Here is a 24,189-nt window from a genome sequence, read left to right as displayed (position 1 = left end):
TTGCATTCACTTTATTCGCCTCTCCGACTCTCCAATACCTTGAATCATTTCTCCTGGGAGGTGGGTTTTTTTTTTTTAACCTGCTGCTTCTCTGCAAGTCCTAAGAGCAGTGAAACCAGCAATTCTCTCACACTGTATGTGGGACACTTGAGCGAAGAGTGAGACGAAGCATCTGGCACAACCATGCTAAGACTATGTGCTCAATTCCATGAAATTTAAACAGAGGACCCCAAAAATAATGTGGCACACATGTTAAATATATCTTGATAATACAATAATATTCTGTGGTACTCGTTGGATACCTTTTAGAAAAACCAATACAAATAGATTTAATCATTCAAATGTGGTTTTCTCTCAGCTTGTGCACTCACACAGTCTCATCATTTGCTTTGTTATCGAGAGCTTGGAAGAAAGATTGCAAACGTTTCTATCCTGAGCAGGTTTCAGGGATTTTTTATGGGCGGGGCACAGGAGGGCACTGAGAGTTAAACTATGTGAGCCACTCCAAGGTGCTAAATATCTATATATTTTATTTTTATTGGGGTTTTTTTTAAATAAAGGAACCGAAATACAGTAACATCATCAAAGTAAAATCAAGGTAGTGAGCAACTTTGTTGCCTCATAGTGAAAATGCCCCTGATTGGGCATGGAGGTTTTTCTGTGTAGAGCTTGAATTTTCTCAAGGAGTTTGTTTCCAGGTACTCCACTTTCCATCAACAGTCCACAAATCTATGTTTGAAGCTACAGCCCAGTTCACTTTACGTTTTGAAAATGGTAAGTGAAAATGGTAAACTTTTGTTGCATTTTGGCTGTTTGGCAACAAGGTTTAGAAGAAAAAAAACCAAAAAACAGCATTTTGTGAAAGCGGTTTCCAGAAGTAAACGGGGAAAACACAACTTTTCTAAAAGATGGAATATTGCACATGCACATTATGGTCACAGTGAACAGATAAACGAAATGTAAATTCACAACACCATCACCTAGATCAGACACATTTCCTGCAGATACTGAGTGGGCCGTTACAATGAGGAGAGACAGATTAAAGGAGCTTAAATGTTTACATTCGGATGTTTTCTGAAAGCATGCATGTGCAGTTATCAAATATACAACACCAACTCCTGGTCTGGCATAAAAAAAATAATAAAAAAAAACATTGTTTTTAGTATTTCTGACATTTTAGAATAGACAGCTACATTTTTGATTGGAGGATAAAAGCAAGAACATAATTAGTTTAGTCCTACATTTCCTGTTTAAAATCCTTTCACATTTGATTTTTATTTCCATTTTATGATACCACGACTTTACATAATGATCGACATCACCTGAACTATTGAGGCACACAGGATGGCCAAACTGATGAGAAGTAAAGTGAGTATCACCATTAAAGCTCTGCTTCTGTTTGTATATGTGCTTCAAGTGTGTACGTGACCTTAAGATGGAGTTCACATAAAGGCTTCAGCAAAAAGGTAAACAGATACTCTGGATCAGAGTGTTACACAGTGTACTTTAAACACATCCTTAAATCCATCTACTCAATGTCTGGTATATGCAATGTTGTAAAGTTACCCATTTAATATACTGACACTTTTAAAAGTGGCATGGAATTTATTTTATTTATCTATTTTTTCCCCCACATAGTATACTCTTACATTTTGCTTGACTATCTGGAGTCTTACTCATCCCATTGAGATGCCTGTTGAACCAGCAGCAAAAGCTCTGAATAGAAAATTTGGCAAATGAAAAAGAAATATTTGCACAATATAACTCCCTCTGCAACACTATTTATGTGTGATTTCTACATTCCTTTTTCAGTGTCGAACTAAAAGAGAGATAAACTGTACTCGTTGGGGAGCTTTTGGAAGAGTTGAAAGGCGTGTATTTTAACCGTGGACAGATCTAGTTTTGCCCTACTTCTCATGTTCCACACACAGACATGATCAGAGTGAAGCTGATCTTTTCTTTTTCCTCCTGCGAAGAAATCAAACAACTGTACAACTATTTCTTGAGCATGTTCCCAATAATAAAAAAAAGCAGGATTGAAAAGAGCTTTATAACGTGTTGGCATTTTCAAAGTGCAGGTCAAACCATTCAGTCTGAGACACATTTGTTTTTTTTATGTTGTATTATGCATTTCTCATTGACTAAAGTATTTAAGTTATAGTATTAGATCAAACCTGGTCATTATATGGCTAGTAGCCTTTGTTAGTGTCTGAGTATCGAAAGTAAAGTCACCAAGAAATGATAAGTCAAATGAAAAGTGCATATGTGGTGCACAAAATATGCTTTTATTCTTATCATTTTAATCTACAGCGTTCATTTTAATGGATGCACTTGTATCTCTCATCACTGTGTGAACTATGAAATGTTAAAAAGGTTAACATGAAATACTGTAGAGTTTTGAACAAAGCATGGACGTCTAATCACTTATCCACTGAAGTCAAAAGTGAAGCCATATTCTCAGTTTGTGGGAGATAGATCACAGAGTTCAATGATTATAATTTAAATCTTCACTTTGAGATTTAAAAAAAAAAACAGAAAAAATATACAAGAACCTGAGTCAAGCATACCAGGAATAGGAGCTTATAAAAATATGCAACTCTTTTATTAAGAGATGTAGTAATATGGAACAAAATTGAGTTTAACGTGAGGCCTGGCACTACACCTGTTTTTTGGTTTTTTTTTCATGTGGCCCCTTGGGAAAATTAATTGCCCACCGTTGCATTAGATGCTGATGTCCGCCAAGAGTTTTCTCCAATCATCCACTAACTCCTGGTTGATGACCTTTATCATATTCCCAGGCAATGATGTGACCACTTTTGATTCACAGTTCATAGACCACTAATGCTGTCTCTCTCTCCCGTGTGCTCATTCAGTTCCTATCCTGAATCCCTGCCATTTCATCCATGTAGTGTTCACGACACACGTCTCATGAGCTGCTATGCATTGCCTCCAGGGGAGTCCTCTCTTTAGGGTGCACATGGAAAGATCTTAGGATGTGAGTGAATACTCGATGTTTTGACATTACAATAGCTTGTCAGATAAAATAAATAAATAAAAAAAAGAGTGCCTTCCATTGAGCTGACAAGCTTTGTTACAAACCCGAATCGAAGCTTCACACTAAAAAAAAAATCCATATGATATTCCTATGATCATTGAAAAGACTCTTACAGTAATTGTGAGCATGTGTCGAAGTCTCGCTTTGAAATTTGAGCAGTGAACTTCTGCAGCAGTCTTATAGGTTACGTGGTACATTTTCTAAAACGGGGGTCTAACAAGTTAGGACATGAGGTCATTACTGAGATGAATAATCAATGTATCTTCAGGAGGGAGATAATTCTTCCTGCCTGCAATACTGTAGTCTTTGCAGTTCAGGCTGTTTACAATTATAGAACTAATTTGTAATACAAATTCTGGATCCCTTAATAAAAAAGTTGCTGATTGAATCTAAATAGTATAGATTTGCTGAAATATTGAAAGTGTTAAAAATGCACATTTGTATATATTGCCAGTTTCAATTATCCTTTAATCACACAGCAGGTGTGATTAATTAATTGTAACTGACTATTTTAATGTAAAATGCGTGGTCATATGTAAAATTGAATTAATTCACAAGCACGTTTTTCTTTTTCTTGTACCTCAAGAGTACAATCATGATTTGAGCTGTGATGTTTGATGTGAACTGAATGGAAACTCTTTTTTTCCAGATGCTTTTCCAGTCCCAATGTGGTTGGATCAGAGCAGTGTATTACATAGCTTGTTTTTCCACATTGATTAATATACAGGTAATTTGTGAGGTTTTAGGTGCATATTTGCATTAACCTTTCAAAATGCACATTCTGCACAGCGAGTGAAATTCATAGTTCCTTACCCAAAAATGCAGATAAGGTTGGGCATTTATTAAAACCCCATATTACTGACCTCCTACCACAATTAAACTGGGTGTTATGAAGAATCCAAATGTTTTCAAGTTAGTCTGAGGATTTGGCAGTGGGCTGTCTTAACTCGTGCAGCCCCAGAGAATTTCTCTAAAAATTTAATGTAAAAACATCAACTCTTTAACCCATACTCTCTGGAGAGCCACGCTTGACTCCTGAGTTGTGAATCTGAATTGAAATGTTGGAGAATTGGCACATTGACCCTTGAGGACTTGCATTTACATGCAAATCCACAGCTGGCCTGTACCAAAAATAATTTATTCGACATGTATCATGATAACTAGGCTTGTGCGATGTGCTCGGCTCTCTTTGTTGCATCTACAGTCAGGCAGGCGCCTGACTGTAGATGCTACAACCATAAAGATGGATTTTTAGAGACCCACATGACAACTGTCAACCTACAGAAATGGAAGAGTAATAGCCGCTGGTGAAAGGCCAAGAACTGGTTGCATTGTGTGTCGAACACCAATGAAAAAAACCTGATGATAAACACAAATATATATCTTTCTTTTACCTGTATTTGATACTGAGAGTCACTGAGCAAAATTTCATCTTGGTGTGTATTTATTCTAGAGGTGACAGGCATCAAAATCAGGAAAGAAAGCAAGAAAATAAGAGGGAATAAAAACAAGAGCAAACGTGTGCCTGTTGAGTGTGCTTTGAATTTTAATAGGAGTCTGTAGTGGTACCTTGAAAACTACATTAGGACAAATGAGACGAACCAGTCCACTGATATAAAAAGAAAACCTAAAGGACAAAGCGAGATGTATAGCATGATTTAACAACTCACCTACACCAATATGGCACTTTGCATTTTAATACTAAATAAAAAAAAAAAGTAACTTAACAGCATTTTAGTTTGTTTTTGTTGTTTTTTTTGTGGGGTTTTTTTTTTTTGCATGATGCCTGAAACCCATTGTTCTTGTTTCATAGCATTCAGTAGTGGTAGTCAGCATTGCTAATAACAGAATCACTATGCCCCTAATTTATATGCATATATACAAAAACAAAGTCTTCTTACAGCCAAAACTGTTTTTCAAATGAATGACAGCAGGCAGAGGTTGGCTTTAAAATATGTGTAAGCATTGTATACGCTCATTTCTTAATCTATGTTCAAGAAATGTGACTGAAAAGATGATACAATATTTTGCAAATGCCACGAAGACATATGCTATTCTGAATACAGCACAGCCAGCCTGTCAGATGTCCAAAGCAAGTCATTTTACCATTAAGAAATATTAGTCTGGTTTGTAAATTATGGCGGTAACACACAAAAACCATGTGGACGTCCGAGGTGCAATAATCAGCCAGCTATGATAAATGACAACGGATTGATAACACGGCTGATTTTGAAAAAGGTCATATAAGAGATGTGGTCTGTCCTGGTGGCACATCAGGGTCCTGTCACTGACCCTTTCTAAAATGATAGAACAGCATCTGGGGGGGGGGGGGGGGGGGCTGTTCCTGTAGGTAAAGCAGTGAGTAATTTGCAAACTCTTCATCTTTAGTCAATAACATCAACAGCCATTTGAGGAAATCTCTGTGCACAAGGGACAAGGATGAAGGTCAGTAGTGAATGCACGCAATCTCTGGGTACTCTGGAAGCACTGCATTAGGAACAAGCACAATTCTGTACTAGAAAACCCCTGCATGGGCTGAGAAACACGTCTATAGAAATCATTAGACATGCAGTCCACAGATGCAATTCCAACTCTATCACGCGAAGAAGAATCTAATTCAAAAGTGCCACTGTCTTCTGTGAGCCAAAGCTCATTTAAAATGGACTTCCTTTTGGAAACCAGGGATGCTGTGTCCTGCTGACTAAATAGGAGAGAGGCCATCTGGCTGCTTATCAGCACAGAGTTCAGAAGCCAGCATCTCCGATGGTATGGGGTTGCATTAGTGCGTATACATCTGTAAAGGGACAATCACTGCTGAAAAGAAGGTATACAGACATTTTAAGTCAGATATGCTCCAAACGCTGTCATTTCATTCAGAGAAAAAAAATACTGAACATTAAAATGAAAGGTTGCCGTTCATCTTCCGTATCAAACCCTTCAACTAAACATTGTGAAAAAGAAAAAAAATACCATCAGGTTTTGGATTAGTTTTTATGATGTGAAATAAATGGTCGGGATTAACAGTAAGATATGATGGTGCCCTGGCTTGACTTTCCACCCACTCCTCCCACTTAAATGTCAAATGTAAAATAATAACCAAACTCTGCTCAGACTTATATCATAGCGAAAGGGTCAACATGTATAATGATGAAAATAGTAAGACCAAAGCAAAGTACCTACATACAACCATCACTTCTGTGTTCTTAAATATGCAATTATTGATGAAAGAGGTATATTTGTACCAGCTGGTGGTTACCGCTCCCGCCTCATAGCGAGAAGGTCATGGGTTCATGTATAAGCCGAGCTTTTCTATGTGGAGTTTGTACGTACCCCTTTTTCCTCCTACAGTTCAAATACATGCATGCGAGGTTAATTAAAGAGAATAAAATGTCTGTGAGTGTGAGTTTGTGTGATTGTGTGTCTCTCAGTGATGACCCAGCGAGTCATGAGCCTTCGCTCATGACTCGCTGGGTTCGGCTCAAGCCCCCTGTGACCCTGACCAGGATCAAATCTAGTGCTCTAGTAACTATTTGTAACTTCTCCAGTGTTAATGTTGTCATGAAGGGTATTTACTTGGGGGTTTTTTCGGCAAAGTCTTTATTTATTTGTTTAGTTCCCAGAGAGCTCCCATGGGTAGTGACTGATGACCTATATGGCTGTTTTGGTTGGAGGACTTGTTGTTAAACGGGACATTTCCCGGGGACTATTTTCAGCAGCAAATTAATGCACATTTGGTATGCCAGTGAATTATGACAGCAGGGTGGTGTATGTGGGATCGACTAAAAATAAACAACAGCTCCCATGTTCATCTTAATGAAAGAACATGTCACCCAGTACAACAGTGTCAACCCTGTCTCCTGTGAAATTGCATTTATATGCAACTAATTTGCAACAGCAAATATGTTTAGAAGAAAACGGAAAGCTGCCTGGATTATGATTTCTATTAACATAATATGAAAAATGTAGTTAACTACAGCATTTTTTTTTCCAAGTTACAAAAATATTACAATATTTGGCAGTGAATTATTTATTGACTGTATATTTCATTATTCGTTTTTGCCAATGCATCACATTGACAGCAGAGTATCCACAAGTAGAAACAGCATCAATAATGTATTTTATTTGTTATGTTTAACTGCTGACAGCACTGAAAGTTGAGGAAGGATCCTAGTTAGCGCTTAAAACATAAACAGTTCACAGTGACTTGAAACACAGTATAGCTACCAACATTAAATGAGCGCTCAGTCTCTTCTAACCTTACACAGAGCATGTTTGTTGCCTCAGACTAACCACAGATGGGGCTCAGGATGCAAACCTCTCCAGAGTCAAAGTCCTGTGCTTTGTTCGTCTGCCATCCACCCCAACTAACTCTACGCAGGTCGACTGCAGAACACAAATGGGGCAATTTATTCCTTCAGAAAAGCTATGGTGTGTTTCACTCTTGGAACAACTTGTTGGTAGGATCAGTTCATTGTTGGTTTTTGCCTTATTGTGGGATTTGTTGGCAATAGGAAAAAATATAGACTACAGCTACACATATCCTCAAAGACAAAAAACACTTTGCACTGCAAACAACGGCTAAACTAAACATTATTGTACAATCCAATCGCATACGTATAAAATGTGTTTTTTCTGCTGTGGTTCAAATATATCTGCACCACAATGCCATAATAAAAGTGAATTGGATTTACAGTATTACAGTATTTGTAGGTGGTCAGGATTTGAAAATGACATGCAACAGTAAAAGTCAATTTCCTGAACCAATATCCTGGTCAACCAGAAAACATTAAACGCCCTCTGTTTTTATCCACAAAAGGAAATGTTCTGTCGCCGTATCAACATGTATTGTGGATTGTGCAACATATATCTCCTTTTAATTCCCTTTGCAGCATCACTGAAATTCAATTTCAGTGTTTCAGTATAACTTTATTGTATTGTGCCGCCTGCAGAACTGCAGAAGTTTCTGAGGCAGATGCCTCAAAACCTTGACACATAAAACTAAAATTTTCTGCATGGCTAGTTACAAGTATAGGCGAAATGGGTTTTTTTGGTTGAAGTGAATGAACAGTCGCTTTAAGATGGGTACTCTGCAGAGGAGTCATGACACATGGATTATGCAGGGATATGGATCATTATTACAAGGTAAAAGGCTCACAATAGTGGGCTACAGGAAACTACAAAAAGGCAGATTCTTCATTTCACTATAGTACTGGAGTGAAGCTCATACTTATTGGACTGTATTGCTATACTGTGGTTTCTATGACAGGCTTGTGTTTTCTTGCTGTTGTTGTCGTCATTATTATTACTTGCCTTTTTTATATTTTGTCAGTTTTCTGCAGCTCACAAAGATACTAATGTCTCCCTATATATAATTGTTTATGACTTCTGCAGTGCATATTGTGTCATGTGTGGAATTACTGTGTTTACAAAATGTCTCCCTGTTACATTTGTTTGAAGTCAAATTTGATCTCATGTTCATTTATTCTGCGGCAAAAATACTGTGACGTGTGTTGATCATAATTCCCACTCACCACCATCAGTATTCTGGAGTGCAGCTTGAAATGTGGTGCAACCAGCAATGGGAGCAAAAACAGAATGATAAACAATTTAATCTCACCTCTAATCATGGTGGTGCAGAGTGGTAAGTGAATCACATGAAAGAGATGCCAAGATATTACAAGTATGCTTAAATGAGCAAAGCTACTGTTTGTCATTTCAGCCTCTGTGGAATTACAACAGGTAGGATTTTTCACACCAACAGTGTAATGTGCCTTCAACGAGAAATCAATTCGTCATGAAACAACTGATGCATCCGTGTGTTTTCGGTGCCAACAACGCAGTGGATGTTGGGGTTCACACCAGGGCAGGAGCAATGTTGTCATTAAAGGAAGTTGTCCATGACAAAGTCAATATCAAGCCTCGACACGAAGAAGGCCGCCAAAGCTTCACGTCACGATGTGGCCTATTTATTATGGATATGAACCAGCACCTCGTTGGGAGTTCAGATCATATTACTTGGTATGACTGTGACAATGCAGACACAATTGTCAATAGCACTTCTTTCCTGAGGTTTTAACATAGACTGAATGATAATTAGTTTCCCTTTGTTGTCCTTATCTCTTACCTGCAGAAATGGCCAATTTATGCAGGCGGCACCCTGGCCAGGCAAAGTTGATGCTCCCCAGAGGAAAGAAGCAGCCATGTTTCAGACAATGAGAATGAACTCAGGGACAACTCAAGGTTGATTTAGATCTTGAGCAACACTGATCATGCCCTGATGTTGACACGGCTTCCTCTCAGAATAACTCTCACAGGCTACCTGCACAAGGAGCCCAGTGTGTCACCAAGATCTGGTCAAGTGAGAATAAAAATGCAAATGTCATATTGTTGAAATGCTGAGTGAACTAAATGTCAGTCCATCTTTTCAATATGAGATATGAGATTGATGTGGATAGGCTATTGAAGGCAAGTGTGATAGCTGCAGAAGGCAGGTTATACCAACAGCTGTGATATTTGAGCTGTGAAATAAGCCTTGTTTTTTTCTTTTTCTTTTTCAGAGGAACAAGCAATTCTCCTATGTCCTTTACAGAGATTATCCAGAAAAACACCCACAGTCTGTCTTTTATTTTATCTCGAAGTTGGATGTTCTCAAAAAAGAAAAAGAAGAAGAAAAAAAAAACCTAATGATAACCAGGTAAGACAGCAGGTAGTCTATTGTTTTCAATTATTGATAAGAATCTTTAGTTCTGCATATCTAAAGGGCTTCATTGACTCTGAGAACATAGCACTCTGGGGAACAAAAAGAGCCCCAGTGTTATTTTTCAGACCTTTTGTCAGCTTTAATTTTACATTATCTACACCATGCTGGCCATCTGAGCCACCTCTCACTAAAAATGACCACTTGTCAAGTCCTTACTGCTCTTACTACATCCCAGCCAAACACATTTCATCGATCTATTCATAATTCCTCGTCCACATCCACATGTATTGGAAGCAACATCCAGCAGCACGTTTCTTCCCTGTGATGCTGCTGCTCTGTGCGCGCACATCAGTAAATGAATCACGTAGCACTAGAACAGCCCTTCTTCATGCGATCTTGCCAGACCTATTGGAGAAACCCCCCCTAGGCTAGATCTGTCACTGTTCACTCATTTGCTGGAAGACGATCAGAAACTATGTTAAATGCACCAAGAAATACACCGGAGTGTTTTCTAAAGGCGTCGAGAGGATTCCGGTCAGATCCACTCACTGTGAAGGGAGCAGGTTTCAACAGTTGACGCGGAGAGAACTGCGCGCAGGGAAGAGGAGAGAGAAAAAAAGCGATTAATTTTGATTATCTGAAATCTTCCAGCACCCTCTCTTTTTTTTTTCCTTCTTCTTCTTCTTCTTCTTCTTCTTCTTCTTTTTTTTCGTGGCTACGTTTACGGTGGCAGTGCAGACGAGCATTGTCCGAATGAAGGATGCAGGAGCACTGGGTCCAATTGGACTGGATTATGGGATTACTGGACTGATTATAGGACAATCATCGGGCAAAAGTCGCAGCCGCGCTATAGACGCGCTCGAATGACGGGAACACAAAAGGTTGGAGCAGGAGTTAAAAAAAGCGTCGGTATCGTGCTTTTCCGCTACTTTGTGACATGGGCAGGCTGGATGTGCTGCACGGGCAGAACCCATATGCAACAGTGTGCCGCACCGGGGAAAAAGTAAATGCATTGTGAATGGTAACATCGGGCGATGCTGCATTTTGAACGGGCATGTCAGTGTTTGCTGTAGCCTAGGTGTAGATGTCGCATGAGGGCAATGCGCTTTTGTAAGCTACGGTCTAACCTTCACCACAGAGATTCAAACGCTTTAACCTTGGATGCAGTGGGGAATATTAATACTTTATATTCATCGATTATTCAGTAAGTCCCCCCCCACCCTCCTCCCCTTATGAAGAGGAAAACAAAGCATTTCGCGCACACTATGTTGGATTTGATATTTAATTCATACATCAGGTGTCGTCGGGCGGTCATCTTTGTTTACAGAAAGAGTTCATCATAGCCGCGTGTGAAAGAGGTTAAAATACAGGTTAAAAGGCAGATTGCGATTCTCAGATCGATTTAATACCTAATTAGTGTGAGATCGGCGTCAACCACATGCCTGGTTTGCGTTTAGTTCTCTAGGTTTGCCGTAATCAACAGGTTGAAAGTCAACGAGGATTTTTCTTTTTTCTGTCTGCCACTACTGCATATCCAGGAGAAGGGATGCGTCTCTCTGTACCCATTTTCTTTCTGCTGTGGGTTAAAGCCCTGACATTGAAGAATCTCAATTATTCTGTCCCGGAGGAGCAAGGACCTGGAACTGTTATAGGCAATATAGCAAAAGATGCCGGATATGGGACCTTAGAGAGAGGGAAAAAATCTAACTTCAGAGTACTGGAGAATTCTGCACCACATCTGGTGGATGTTGACCCGGAGAGTGGACTAATCTTCACTAAACAAAGGATTGACAGGGAAACGTTATGCAGGCGCAACCCCAAGTGCCAGCTCTCCATGGAGGTGTTTGCTAACGACAAGGAAATATGCATGATCAAGATTGATATACAAGACATAAATGACAACTCTCCCAGTTTTCCCTCGGATCATGTAAATATTGATATTTCAGAAAACGCGGCTGCTGGGACACGCTTTCCTCTGACTATTGCACATGACTCCGATTCAGGGGAAAATGGGATAAAAACCTACCAGGTCACAAGAGATGATTATAATACTTTCTCTTTGGATTTAAAAGTGAGGGGTGACGGGACTATATATCCAGAGCTGGTGGTTCAGAGACCTCTGGATAGGGAGGATCAAAGTCATCACACCCTTCTTCTCACTGCAATTGATGGTGGGGAGTATCCAAGATCAGGCTCCATGCAGATCAACGTCAGAGTGACTGATTCGAATGACAATAGCCCTATTTTTGAAAAATCCTCATATGTGTTAGAAATGCTGGAAAATTCACCCCCTGGAAAAGTGCTTATAGATTTGAATGCCACAGACCAGGATGAAGGAAGCAACGGGCAGGTGGTCTATTCCTTTACTGGATATGCATCTGAACGAATACAAGATTTGTTCTCCATTGACCCCAATACTGGCGTCATCAAGGTCCAGGGAGAGATTGACTTTGAAGAGAATCCAATCATAGAGTTTGACGTGCAGGCTAAGGATCTAGGGCCCAACCCAATACCAGGCCACTGCAAAATTACTGTCAAAGTGCTCGACAAGAATGACAACTCTCCGGTAATAAGTTTTGTTTCTGTGCGGCAGGGAGCTATCAGTGAAGCAGCACCTCCAGAATCTGTCATCGCACTGGTCAGAGTGACAGATAAAGACTCGGGCCGTAACGGTCAACTTCAGTGCCGGGTGTTGGGGAATGTACCTTTCAGGTTACAGGAGAACAATGATAATTTTTACACACTGCTCACAGATAGACCTCTGGACAGAGAAATGAAAGATGAATACAATGTAACAATTGTGGCAAGAGACAATGGAATTCCCTCTTTGAACTACACTAGGTCCTTCACTGTGAAGATCTTGGATGAGAATGACAATGCACCTCGTTTCACAAAGACAGTATATGTGTTACAGGTGCCTGAGAACAACATCCCAGGGGAGTATCTGGGTTCAGTTTTGGCCCACGACCCAGATGTTGGTAGAAATGGAACAGTATCATACTCCATTCTGCCGTCTCATATTGGAGATGTTTCAGTGTACACCTATGTGTCTGTTAATCCCACTAATGGAGCCATATATGCCTCACGCTCTTTCAATTATGAGCAAACAAAATCATTTGAGTTCAAAGTTCAGGCAAAAGATGGAGGATCACCTCACATGGAGAGCACTTCTACAGTAAGAGTCAATATTCTTGACGTTAATGACAATCTACCAGTTATTATTTTACCCCTTTTGCAAAACGACACAGCTGAGATCCCCGTGCCTAGAAATGTTGGTATTGGATACATTGTCGCCACGGTGAAAGCGGTGGATCATGACCACGGAGAAAGTGGCCATTTGACCTATGAGATCACAGAGGGAAATGATGACCACCTGTTTGAGATGGATCCGGTGGGAGGAGAAGTCAGAACTGCCCATGCTCTTTGGGAGGAAGTTGCCCCGGTGGTTGAGCTGGTGGTGAAGGTAACTGACCATGGCAAGCCCCCCTTATCTGCCGTGGCTAAGCTGATCATTAAAGCGAACACAGAAACAGCAGCAGGAGGGGGTTCCAGCACGAGTGGGGAACAGCAGCATTGGGATGTGTCCCTGCCCCTCATAGTTACCCTCTGCATTATCTCTGTCATGCTCTTAGCAGTCATGACCGCCATCGCTGTCAAGTCCAAGCATCAAGATAAGGAGACTGGGAATTATAACTGCCGCATGGCTGAGTACTCCAATCCTCCAGTGGGGAAGGGAAAAAAGAAAAGGATCAACAAGAGTGACATCATGCTGGTGCAGAGTGAGATGGAGGAAAGAGATTCTGCGAGCCGGATGAACGTGGTGAGCAGCCCCTCGCTCATCACCTCTCCAATATGTTTCGACTATCAGAGCCCTCTGCCACTCACCCTACCCAGGTCAGAGGTCATGTACCTGAAAACCACCCCAAACAGCCTGACAGTCCCCAGGGCTGGGTGCCACTCCAGCTTTGCCGGTCTTAGCACAGACACTCCAGCGAATAGGATGTCAGTGATACAGGTAAGGAGGATGCTGCACTGTGCACTTTATCTGCTCTTCATTCTCACTTATCTACACACTGCTTTGTTATACAAATCTGACAAAAGAAAAGTCATTGACTCAAGAACAAGAAATCCTGTCACTTTGGGCACACATCATTATTTTCACTTTTTCTTTTCTGGTTATGACAATGTGAAATATTCACATGATATTCAGTTCATGATGCATAATATGACATGGACGTGACTGTATTCAAATGTTTTAAATATGTCGCAAAAGAGAGGACTCTTTTCTTCTGCATGTATTTGAGAATCATTTTGAGGTTGCTCAATTGAGAGTTTTCTCATGAAATGGTACAGTTGGTCCTCATAATCAGAAAGCCTTCTCAGTTAGACATGCAAACAGCATGAGTCTTGAACAAGGCTGCTGTGACCCTGCCAGATTCACTGCTTTAGAGTGAAAACAAAACCTCGCCTGAAATGTGGGATTGGACAGGTGTTTGAGCAGCTTGTCCGATCACATTACTGAACCAATGTGCACCAGACAGCTAGATGCACACAGCATAACCTTACAATCGCATTTTTCGCTCCCCTCAAATATGGGCCAGATTCACCCATCCGCATCCAAAGTTGGCACGATAAGGCCATTAATAGGGTCCGGGCTTGCCTTGTAGAGATGGCAGGGTTGAATACATGAGCCAGCTAACATGCTAATTTGACAGCATGAGCTTGTAGTGCTGTTTAGCACAGCAGAATTATTTGTTGTAAACGATGTAAATATCTAGGACAGTCTCGCAGACAGTCTCATTTGGAGATGATAACACAGATGACAAGGCCTGGCACTGTCACCAGCCACTAGGGTATGTGGGTGTGATCAACACAAACACATTATCCTCAAGATAGGGGGGAGAGGATGTTGATGACAGTGGCTAATGCTCAACTCTTTGCCTTGCCAAAGAGAGCACATATGGTTACAATAGAGATTGTTCTTATAATGCCACTATCAGTGGCAGGTTCTCTATGTTTTTATTGCTATCTTTCAGGCGCTATATTAAGAATATGTAAAAAAAAATTTAAAAAAGCCAGGGATAACAGTTCTTCTTGTGTCTGAATTTTGCATTTTATTGGTGAAAGAATTTTTTTTTTTTCATTTTGTTTCTAGACTGAAAATTTCCCTTCAGAGTCCAATTATGCTGGGAGCAGACAGCCATTTGTTCAAAGGTAAGAGAATTATTGAAAAGCATCTTGACCAGTCCTCTCTTCAGTTTTCTCATTTTTGTACAAAGCCAATTGACCATGTCTATCGAATGAAATTGCTCACACATTGCTAATAGTAAGTTATTATATATTTTCCCCCTTTTCAATGCCACTGCAGTTCAACATTCAAGGATGCAGAACGCGCAAGCCTTCGAGACAGTGGCCATGGTGATAGTGACCAAGCTGATAGTGACCAGGATACTAATAAAGGCTCACACTGCGACACGTCTGCCAGGGAGGCCCTCAAGATGAAAGCAACAGCAGTTAATGGCCAGCCTTTTGAACAGGGTGAGTGGACATCTTGAAACTGACTCTTGTACCAGACATTGTTTGTATTTTATGCACAGTGCATGCTGTCCATTGGTATTTAAGTGGAGGTCTTCCAGCCTCCAGGTCGCCACTTCCTCCATTAAAGCGGATCAGGTAAAACCAGAGTGTTATTAGGTGCCGCATCTGCAGCAGGTAGTGTTACTTTATTCCACTTTGCATTGCAGACAGCCTGAGCTGTTTCAAAGATGACATGAAGGCACCAGAGTGGAAGGTAGATGGTAGTTTAAAAGGATGAAAGAGTCCATTGGCTGAAGGTAGATTTTTTTTTCAACATCTTGTGTCTGATTTAACCATCAAATAAACTCATATGCATGGCAAAGTGTACCTCCGTCTGGGCCTCTTTTGATCATGTCATTATTTGAACCGAGATTCGTCGCATGCATGTCTCGAAGAACACAACAGAGACAAGAAGGCATGACAGACACTTGCAGAGCAAAATGACAGATATTTCTGGTGCAACATGACAGAGTGTATCCACCTTTTGCTTGGAAAGATTTCCTCAGTTATTATTGGTTTTGCTGTGGTTTCAGTGTTTTGCGAGTTGCTTGCTTTACAACTGAAAATAGAAACGTTAAATTTTATTTCGCAAATCTGAAACGATGCACTGTGCCAGGAGTATAATCAGACATGACTGTCATTTTGTTGCAACCTGGCTGACCTGAGAGGGATTGATATATTTAGCTATTGTGGCTATAAACTGAAAACACGAAAGCAACCCTCACTGGTAAGATAAAAGATAATGGAGGACTTGAGTGGAGTAGCGATGTTTCTCATTTCCTTGCCTGAAGTGTAAGGCTGTGGTCATCATGTCCCTACACAGTACTTTCCACACCATTTACATTGCTATGAACTGTTTGTTTGTGGCATGCTCAAGAGGGCAGCGATGAGAACACTCTTGTATCTGCAGAAGGAGGTGTGAATCTCCATCTCTCTATCTATCTCACTTTTCTATACGTACGTACGTGTGTGTGTGTGTGTGTGTGTGTGTGTGTGTGTGTGTGTGTGTGTGTGTGTGTGTGTGTGTGTGTGTGTGTGTGTGTGTGTGTGTGTGTGTGTGTGTGTGTGTGTGTGTGTGTGTGTGTGTGTGTGTGTTGATGTTTGCTATGAGAAATTATGGCAGACCAAACTTGACTCTGTGGGAGGTGTAAAATTCAATCACATTTTTTTTTATTGCAGCACATTTCAGAATCTGATTCAACCGAAGTTCTAAAGCCAATCACATGAAGAGATATTGAAAGAGATGCTTCGTACATGGGAAGTGTAGTGCTGACGCTTGCTTGACAGAAATGCCAGTTAATTTATAGATCTGCATTTGTAAGATAAGAGAAAGGTGGCAAGATACACACACATATACTTGTATGTATATATATAGATAGATAGATAGATAGATAGATAGATAGATAGATAGATAGATAGATAGATAGATAGATAGATAGATAGATAGATAGATAGATAGATAGATAGAGATTAATATGCCTTTCCTGTTAGAAATGGAGTTAAAGAGCAGAACTAATGATTAGAACCAATAGTTTACTTGCAGGGTTGGTCAGCTGAATACTAAACGATGTCACTGTCTACTAAGTACAAGATGGAAGATCTACATTATGCACAATGCCTTAGACATGATCACACAAAAACATCACCCTCAACCCACTCACTCCTTCTGTCTCCTGCAAACTGACACACACACACACACACACACACACACACACACACACACACACACACACACACACACACACACACACACACACACACACACACACACACACACACACACACACACACACACACACACACAGGTACATTTATTGAACAACAAAGCCAGTGTTTTGCAGATTCAGACAAGATAGCGCTATTATCCAAAATGGAGACACCACAGAATTTCAGTTCCAAATGCACCAACAGAAAAGCTTGCGGGTTAAGTAGTATTGCTTTTATGTCTTTACCTTTACCATCCCTCTAGTCTCCTGGCTGCTTTGATACAGGTAATATATGCACCTGTGCAGCTTCCACTATCATGCACTCTGAATATTTATTCACTCTCGCAGACACCAGATGCACAGTGGGTATGTTGCTAGGCTTTCTCTGATTCTATTTATAATGGGCAGGCAGTTTCTTTGTTTTTGAGAACATGTTATTGTTCCATTCCACAGTTGCCCATAAGATCACAGCTATTTGTCACTTTGTCATGATTCTGATACATGATGCTATAAATGCAGTTGACACATAAAGCCATTGTTTAACTCTGTCGTTTTAGAGCTGTTATTTAACTAAATCTTATTCAGTGATAAAGTCCGAAATAGAAGTAGAAATCCAATGACAGACAGAACAGAGGAAGTTATTGTCACTTCCCTATTCATTCCTTTCAATACATAATTGCAGTTTTAAATAACAAATTCCTTTGCTGTGATGTTTTTACATCTAATTTTGATTTTACATAGCACTTTATATAAATCCTGCAGTTTGTGGCTATAAAGTTGTGATTATAACATCATTTCAAAAATCACAAATACTCAATAAAGGTTGCCCTTTATTGAATCTTTCTGAAGTATAGAACCACTTATTAAATGACCTTGTACACACAAGCTGTAAGCAGCAAGAAGTGTTTATTTAGTAGTTGGTATCTGAAGCTTCTCATGTGAACTGCTAAATTTAGTGTATTAACTGACAGTAAATAGCAAAATGGCAAAGTGTAGTCACATTTACATTGTTTTAAAATGAACCGCTTCCTTATAAGAACGGCATTTCCAGAAAAGAACGCGATCGTTAAGAAAGGCTGTACATTATGAGCGTTAACAAAAGTCCCCATATCCACAGTTACATAAAAGCAGGCTGTCAACCATTGTGAATGTTTATATGCTGCTAATGAATGCTAAGAAAGAATGGAGCCAATGTGTTATCTTGTTAGGGAATAAATCACATGTAAATATGTACACACCATCGTCCAATTACCTCTGGTGGTGAAGCGAGACACAATGGCTCAAACAAGAAAATACCTGGCTCGGATGTTGCTGTACCTTCTAAGCACATACATCCCTTTGCATCAGCGTCATCTGCGAGCTTCTCTGCAGTGGTGATAGGTACCATGGAAATGAATTCAGCGTCTACCTCCTTCTCCTGTCGTATGCTTATTGTTCTGGTCTTGCCTATCTGTGCTTAGAAAATACTTTTCTTTGTGATGCTACAAGAAAAAGGAAGAAAGAAAAATGCACAAGCCACATAACTGTAATCTGGGGTGTAAGACGCATCAAACTGTTTTAAAAAGCAGGGTTGCTGTTGTTGCTTTTGCACCTTTAGCTTTTTTTCTTTTTATTATTATTTTTGTCAAAGATTCAGTTTGAGGTCAGCTCCATATTCTGAACTTTGACATCTTGCCAGAGTAGATTCTGCCAAGAAACGGTTGTGTGTGCTTGACATCAACATATGTTAAATTGGTAAATTTACTTAAGGAAAAAAAAAAATAGAGCCTGTAAAAACTAAATGAGCTTTGGCCAAATCTTCATCCTCGTTAATTTATCTTCCATATTAAACCAATGTTTGCAGGTATTTGTCATAAGATGTGCCTCACTGCACCCACATTTTGACATAATTCAATCTTTTCACCTGCATTTTCTCAACATTAGTCATTTACCTGAAAATATTGCTTAAAAACTATAGATATATTGCAAGGATATTCTCAACCAACTTGAGCTTGACTTGGGTACTTTTATTAGTACCTTTTCTAAAATCTAAGAGGACGTAAATGTTCCTTGTATACTGGAAGTTCACACTGCTAAGTGAGTACTTATTTTTTCAAATTAACAATACTTTTTGTATTTGATAACACCAAAATATGATTAGCATGTCTGTTTGGGGAAACGCAGCTTATTAAACCCTGACTAGTACATGCATGTAAGGAAAGAATCTTTGAACTCCATAGTTGTAAGTAAAACTATAAGTTCCGAGACTAAATTGAATATTTAGAGATATTTATTGTTTTTGGTTTTCAAGATGAAAATAGTGTAAAAAGAAAAAGGAGGGCTTTCCTTCCCCTATTCTGATTTCCATCCACCTATCAGTCTTGTGCTTTTGTATTTTACAGTTTTATCCAACTCAGGGTCACCAGAGGTGATCCTAGCTGGCTTTGGGTCGATGGGTGATGGCAGGTTACACCCTGGACGGGTCATCAGTCCATCACAGGGCAAACACAGAGAGACAGAAAGTCACACACTCACATTCACAGCTACAGGGATTTTAGGGGCATCAATTAGCCATAAAAACTCTTGTTTTTGAACTGTGGGAGAAACCTCACACATGTGGAGGAAGGACCTCCCCTCCCCCTAATCAACCACTGCCCCATCATGTGGCCCGATTCTGAATTTCTCTGCACGTAAAACACACCCAATCCCAACGAAAGAAAAAGAAAAACCCTATATAGAAAATATGCTTTACATTCAAGTGTGATACTTCAGCGTTTCAATTTTTAATGTACGCATTAAATCTGCAAAATAGATATGATATAATATTAAAATCCCCATTAAACCGTGTCCTGTCTCCGCATAATTAACAGTTTCATTGTATGCTGTTGCTCCTGTTGCTCTCCTGTGTGTGTGTTTGTGTAGGTGTTCGTAGACTTGAGCAGGAGTACGTGATAGTCATGGCATGTACTTTGCAAATGAGCCTGCGTCGCTTGGTGCTGCTTTTCACACCTCTTGGGAGTTGTGGCACAGAGAAAGTGTCTCTTTTTTTTTTTTTTTTTTTTTTGTTTGAACTTCCTCCCCGGGTTGGTACACCCTCCATGAAACTGGTCGACACTGGTGAATGTGGAAGGTACTGCTGCCTTTGAACAAGAGGATCTCCCCACCTGTTTCAGCGGGAGCCATGTGGAGCTCCCGCTTCATACAGGCAGATTTTCATCTCATCCTCATCAGAGCCAGGTTTCAAAATGTGATCAAGTGTCTCGTTCATAGTTAGTCACTCACTCGTGGTGTTTGATTTCACGGAATGGCATGTCAGTACGACAGACAAGCTTTATTTATAGACAAGAGAGTGCATAACTAACTAAACCAGATTTGATGTTTTAATCTGTTTTGATTGGAATTTAGCTTTTAGTAGGAGTAGGGTGTTGTTTAAGTGTTCACTAGATGTGAGAACATTATATTCCTGTGGGGGAGAAACACTCAGGTGAATCCAGAGGTGTCACAGATGTAGTCTTTATTTTTGTCTCTGTTGCATGTTTGTTAATCCCAAGCTTCTTTTTTTTTAATTCCGCACTCACATTAAATAGCCTGTAGATTACCCACATAGAAAACCAAAACTATCAATCTGGCGATCATTACAAGGATGTGTTTGTCTTTAATGAAAGGCTATTAAAACCTTGTGGCAATCACATCAAAGGAAGCACATTTATTAAAGCCAAATCAGTCAACAGAATGACAAAAGGATTGTTTTATATTATTAGTTTTACAGATGAAATTGCCATTTCACTTTCATGCATAACAGATAAAGCAAAAACAATTATTTACCACCAATTTACAAAGACATGTTTGACATTTTGTTTCATGTGTCTACATGCAAAACACCCCAATGTGTCATTGTCAAGTTAATTCTGACAGTACAGCATAATGGCCCTGAAAAAAAAAGAAAAAGAAAACGACACCTCTTACTTGTGTGCCCCGTGGAAATTGGCTCCTTGGATGTGTTGTTTTCTGTGTGCTTCTTTAATGCGTTCAGGGTTAGGTGTGGCGTGAAATGTGAAAGACTGAGTTACAGCACAAAGATACTTGTTTATTTTGCCACTTTTTATTGCTGACACTATTACACAAGCATGTTGTGCAGCTCCGTGACATTTGCTATGGTGTGCGGTATCAAGTAATGCAGCAGAAGCTGCCACAGCCATGGAATAATTAGGTAACACACTCAATCACAAGAAGAAAAGTTTTTTTTCTTTTTTTTACTTTTTTAATTAAATGACACCAATAGTCTGGTGGCATTGAGCTAGAGCTTTCAGTCTGGAATGTATTTAAAGCTTGTTATGTTTCATGTTTGCCTTTTTTTCTGATTTTATCCATTTTTTTAATTTGTATTTTTGAAATGAACTTTGACTTAGTTTTTGTCTTTATTTTTACACATAAGATTTTTTAGATTTTTAGAAAAGGAACCCAATTTATGACTTTTATTCTCACACAGTCACTGTAACTGTCCTTGAGATACGCAGGCATGCATGATACAACACATTTTGCATTATACGTGAGGAAAAAGCCCAATAAATAGATAAGAAATGCAATGGCGCATGATTTTGCACGAGAGTACTTTATGCCTCTTATGAATAGATATGCAGGGTTTATTTGGATTTCATTGCTGTGGAATTGCACAAAATGTGCAATTTGTGAGTGCTTATGCAACCCATTCAAAAATAACTTTTGAAATCTGGCAGTTTGATATTGTACTACACTATGTTACATGGCAATGTACTACTGAGTCGCTGTTACAGATGCGTGCATGTGAATCTTGTCTGTGATTGAATGGTCATATTGTGCTAAACCAGGTCAGCAGCAATAGAATATTGATGATTTTATGATACAAATTATGTTTTTGATGTCAAAACCTCAGTTTAATTGCAGTGTTTGTTGAATATTCAAATGTTGTTATGATGATCATTTATCATGTTTTGGGGTTTTTTTTTTCTCAAACTTACAAAAAGGAGGATAACAAGCAAGAATAACAGATTTTACTGAATGTCTCTTCACCTACTGTTTAGAAGTGTGAATATAGTCAAGCACATCTTTTTTGTTTGTTTGTTTGTTTGTTTCACACAAATGATTTATGATGGAAATGTAAATTTAAAAAAATAAGAGAAAAAAACAAAACATCACTTCCTCTGCACCAGATGATATTTTCCAGGAAACACCTACACAGGTTGAGCAGAGAAGCTGAGGGAAAAGGTTTCATAAATGGGATGAATCACTCATTTGATGAAGGAAAAAAACAAACTGAAATGAACTTTTTAATTTGCATGTCATTGTTGTGTATCATTATCTTCAGGGTTCATTGTGAGCAGATTTCAGATAGGAAAAGAGTGAACTTATATGAAATACAGATCTGGCTGCTAAATTTGAACTCTCACTTGGCTGTGTGCTATTTTAATGTGAAAAATGTTGGCGACACATGAAAATGCATATATGAACTGTAGTAGGTATCCATAGGGCCTTTTAGAGCTTGAAACTGTGTTTGTTGCCTCCGTCTTCTTATTGCTGCTCGTCTTTCAATATGTCATTTACATTTTCTTCTAGGCTGTTTATACATACCTCAGCAGGCTCCAATAACAAATGTTTAACTGTTTTTTGCAGAGCAAGACAAATCAGTCCACTGCACCGATGAATGTCGTGCACTGGGACATTCTGACAGATGCTGGATGCCAAAGTTACGGGTAGGAAGCCAAGCAGACAGCGCCGATAATCGCACCAACCTTTTCATCCCTGTGGGAATGGATGCCATGGTAGAGACAGAGATTTATGGCACCATCAGCTGCAACAGCAGAAAAACCCTCAGCACGTTTGGAAAGGAGCAGCGGGACAGTACAATCCTTGTGGCCAATGTCAAACCTTACTTAAAATCGCAGCGTGCACTAAGCCCACCGCTACAGGAGAGTCCCTCTGCGTCCAGTAGTCCCACCAAGAGTAGTATGCCCCTGGACTTGGCCAACCAAGAGTCCAAAGAGGACAGGGACGGGGGCTCAGACAGCAGTGCCTATGGCCCTCCAGATGGCCAGTGCTCCCCACTGCACACTGAATTGGAGGAGCCCTCCTACCTGACTTGCGAGCTCAGGCCGAAGTCCCTGTCAAGCAGTCTCATTCACAGCTCTGTCATCAGCCAGGAGTGTGGGGGGTCAGATTGTGCTCTCGACCCACGGGACTCTGGCAACTGACAGGTCAGATGATCCCACTCTCTCTCTCTCTCTCTCTCTCTCTCTCTCTCTCTCTCACCTGCCAGGGGTGTGATGACGATATCACAGATTAATGACCAAGAGGGGATTTATTTTGACCCACAGAGGTACCCAGACACGCATTGTATAACCAAAAACCATCTGCTTTATATGTTTTTTGAGTTTGTGACTTGTTGTGTTTAGGTGAAATATGTGTCCTTGACTGCTGTGAAGGGTTTTTTTTTAAGGGTGGGGAGGGGGATCCGTGGTTATCTGACTTCAAGTGTTTCCATGGTGTACTGTACCTGTCAATTTAGATGTCTGTATTTTACACATTTCAAACTCCGATTTTGTGAGGCTGTTGAACAAATTGCTACTGTTAAGCTATTGAGTCCTGTCTGCTTTTGTACAGTGAAGCTTTCTGTCTCCATTTAGTGTTTAAGGAACATCTCTTTGAATATCACAGGAAACTGAAATACATATCAGTGACGTTACATTCAAAAAGTGAAGTGTCTTATGAACTGTAAATGGTGGTGCAACAGGGAATGTCCCTTTTCATAAAAACCATTTGAGGTTCCTATAAAAAAAACAGTTTTTTAAGAATGTATTTGTAATTTTATTGTTGTCCTCTCTGCAGTTTATGTGAAAATAAGCTGAGCTTACACGTGAATGTGGGCTACTGTACTTGTTGTGTATTTTATTAAATTTGTATACACTGTGTGCATGGAAGGCAATTATTTTTGACTGATGACAACTTCTGAGGCTGTCATGTTTAATGTGAGAGCAGTGCATTCATGTCTACAAGGTGCTTAACGTGTGTTGATGACAGATAGCACTCGTGACTCTGCAAATGTGACAATTTTAGCTGCATACTGTATACCAGCACATGTCATGTCACGGTCGTCAAGTTCTTAGTCACAGTAACTTCTAAAGAAAATCGCAATCACC

At 39.8% G+C, this 24,189-nt stretch overlaps 1 protein-coding gene across 1 annotated transcript; it reads left to right on the top strand.

Annotated features, from left to right (window-relative positions):
- Positions 1–11,301: 11,301 nt before the first annotated feature.
- Positions 11,302–23,244, top strand: LOC308131083 (protocadherin-17-like; the record flags this gene model as incomplete). The annotated part of the gene is made up of 4 exons (XM_080497679.1): positions 11,302–13,770; positions 14,911–14,969; positions 15,124–15,293; positions 22,667–23,244. 4 exons carry the CDS (start codon positions 11,302–11,304, stop codon positions 23,242–23,244), a joined length of 3,276 nt encoding a protein of 1,091 aa, XP_080353805.1.
- Positions 23,245–24,189: the final 945 nt, after the last annotated feature.

This window comes from Blennius ocellaris (assembly GCF_963422515.1).
Source record: "Blennius ocellaris genome assembly, chromosome: 6".
Lineage (NCBI taxonomy): Eukaryota > Metazoa > Chordata > Actinopteri > Blenniiformes > Blenniidae > Blennius > Blennius ocellaris.
This window is presented reverse-complemented; position numbering and strand designations above follow the sequence as displayed.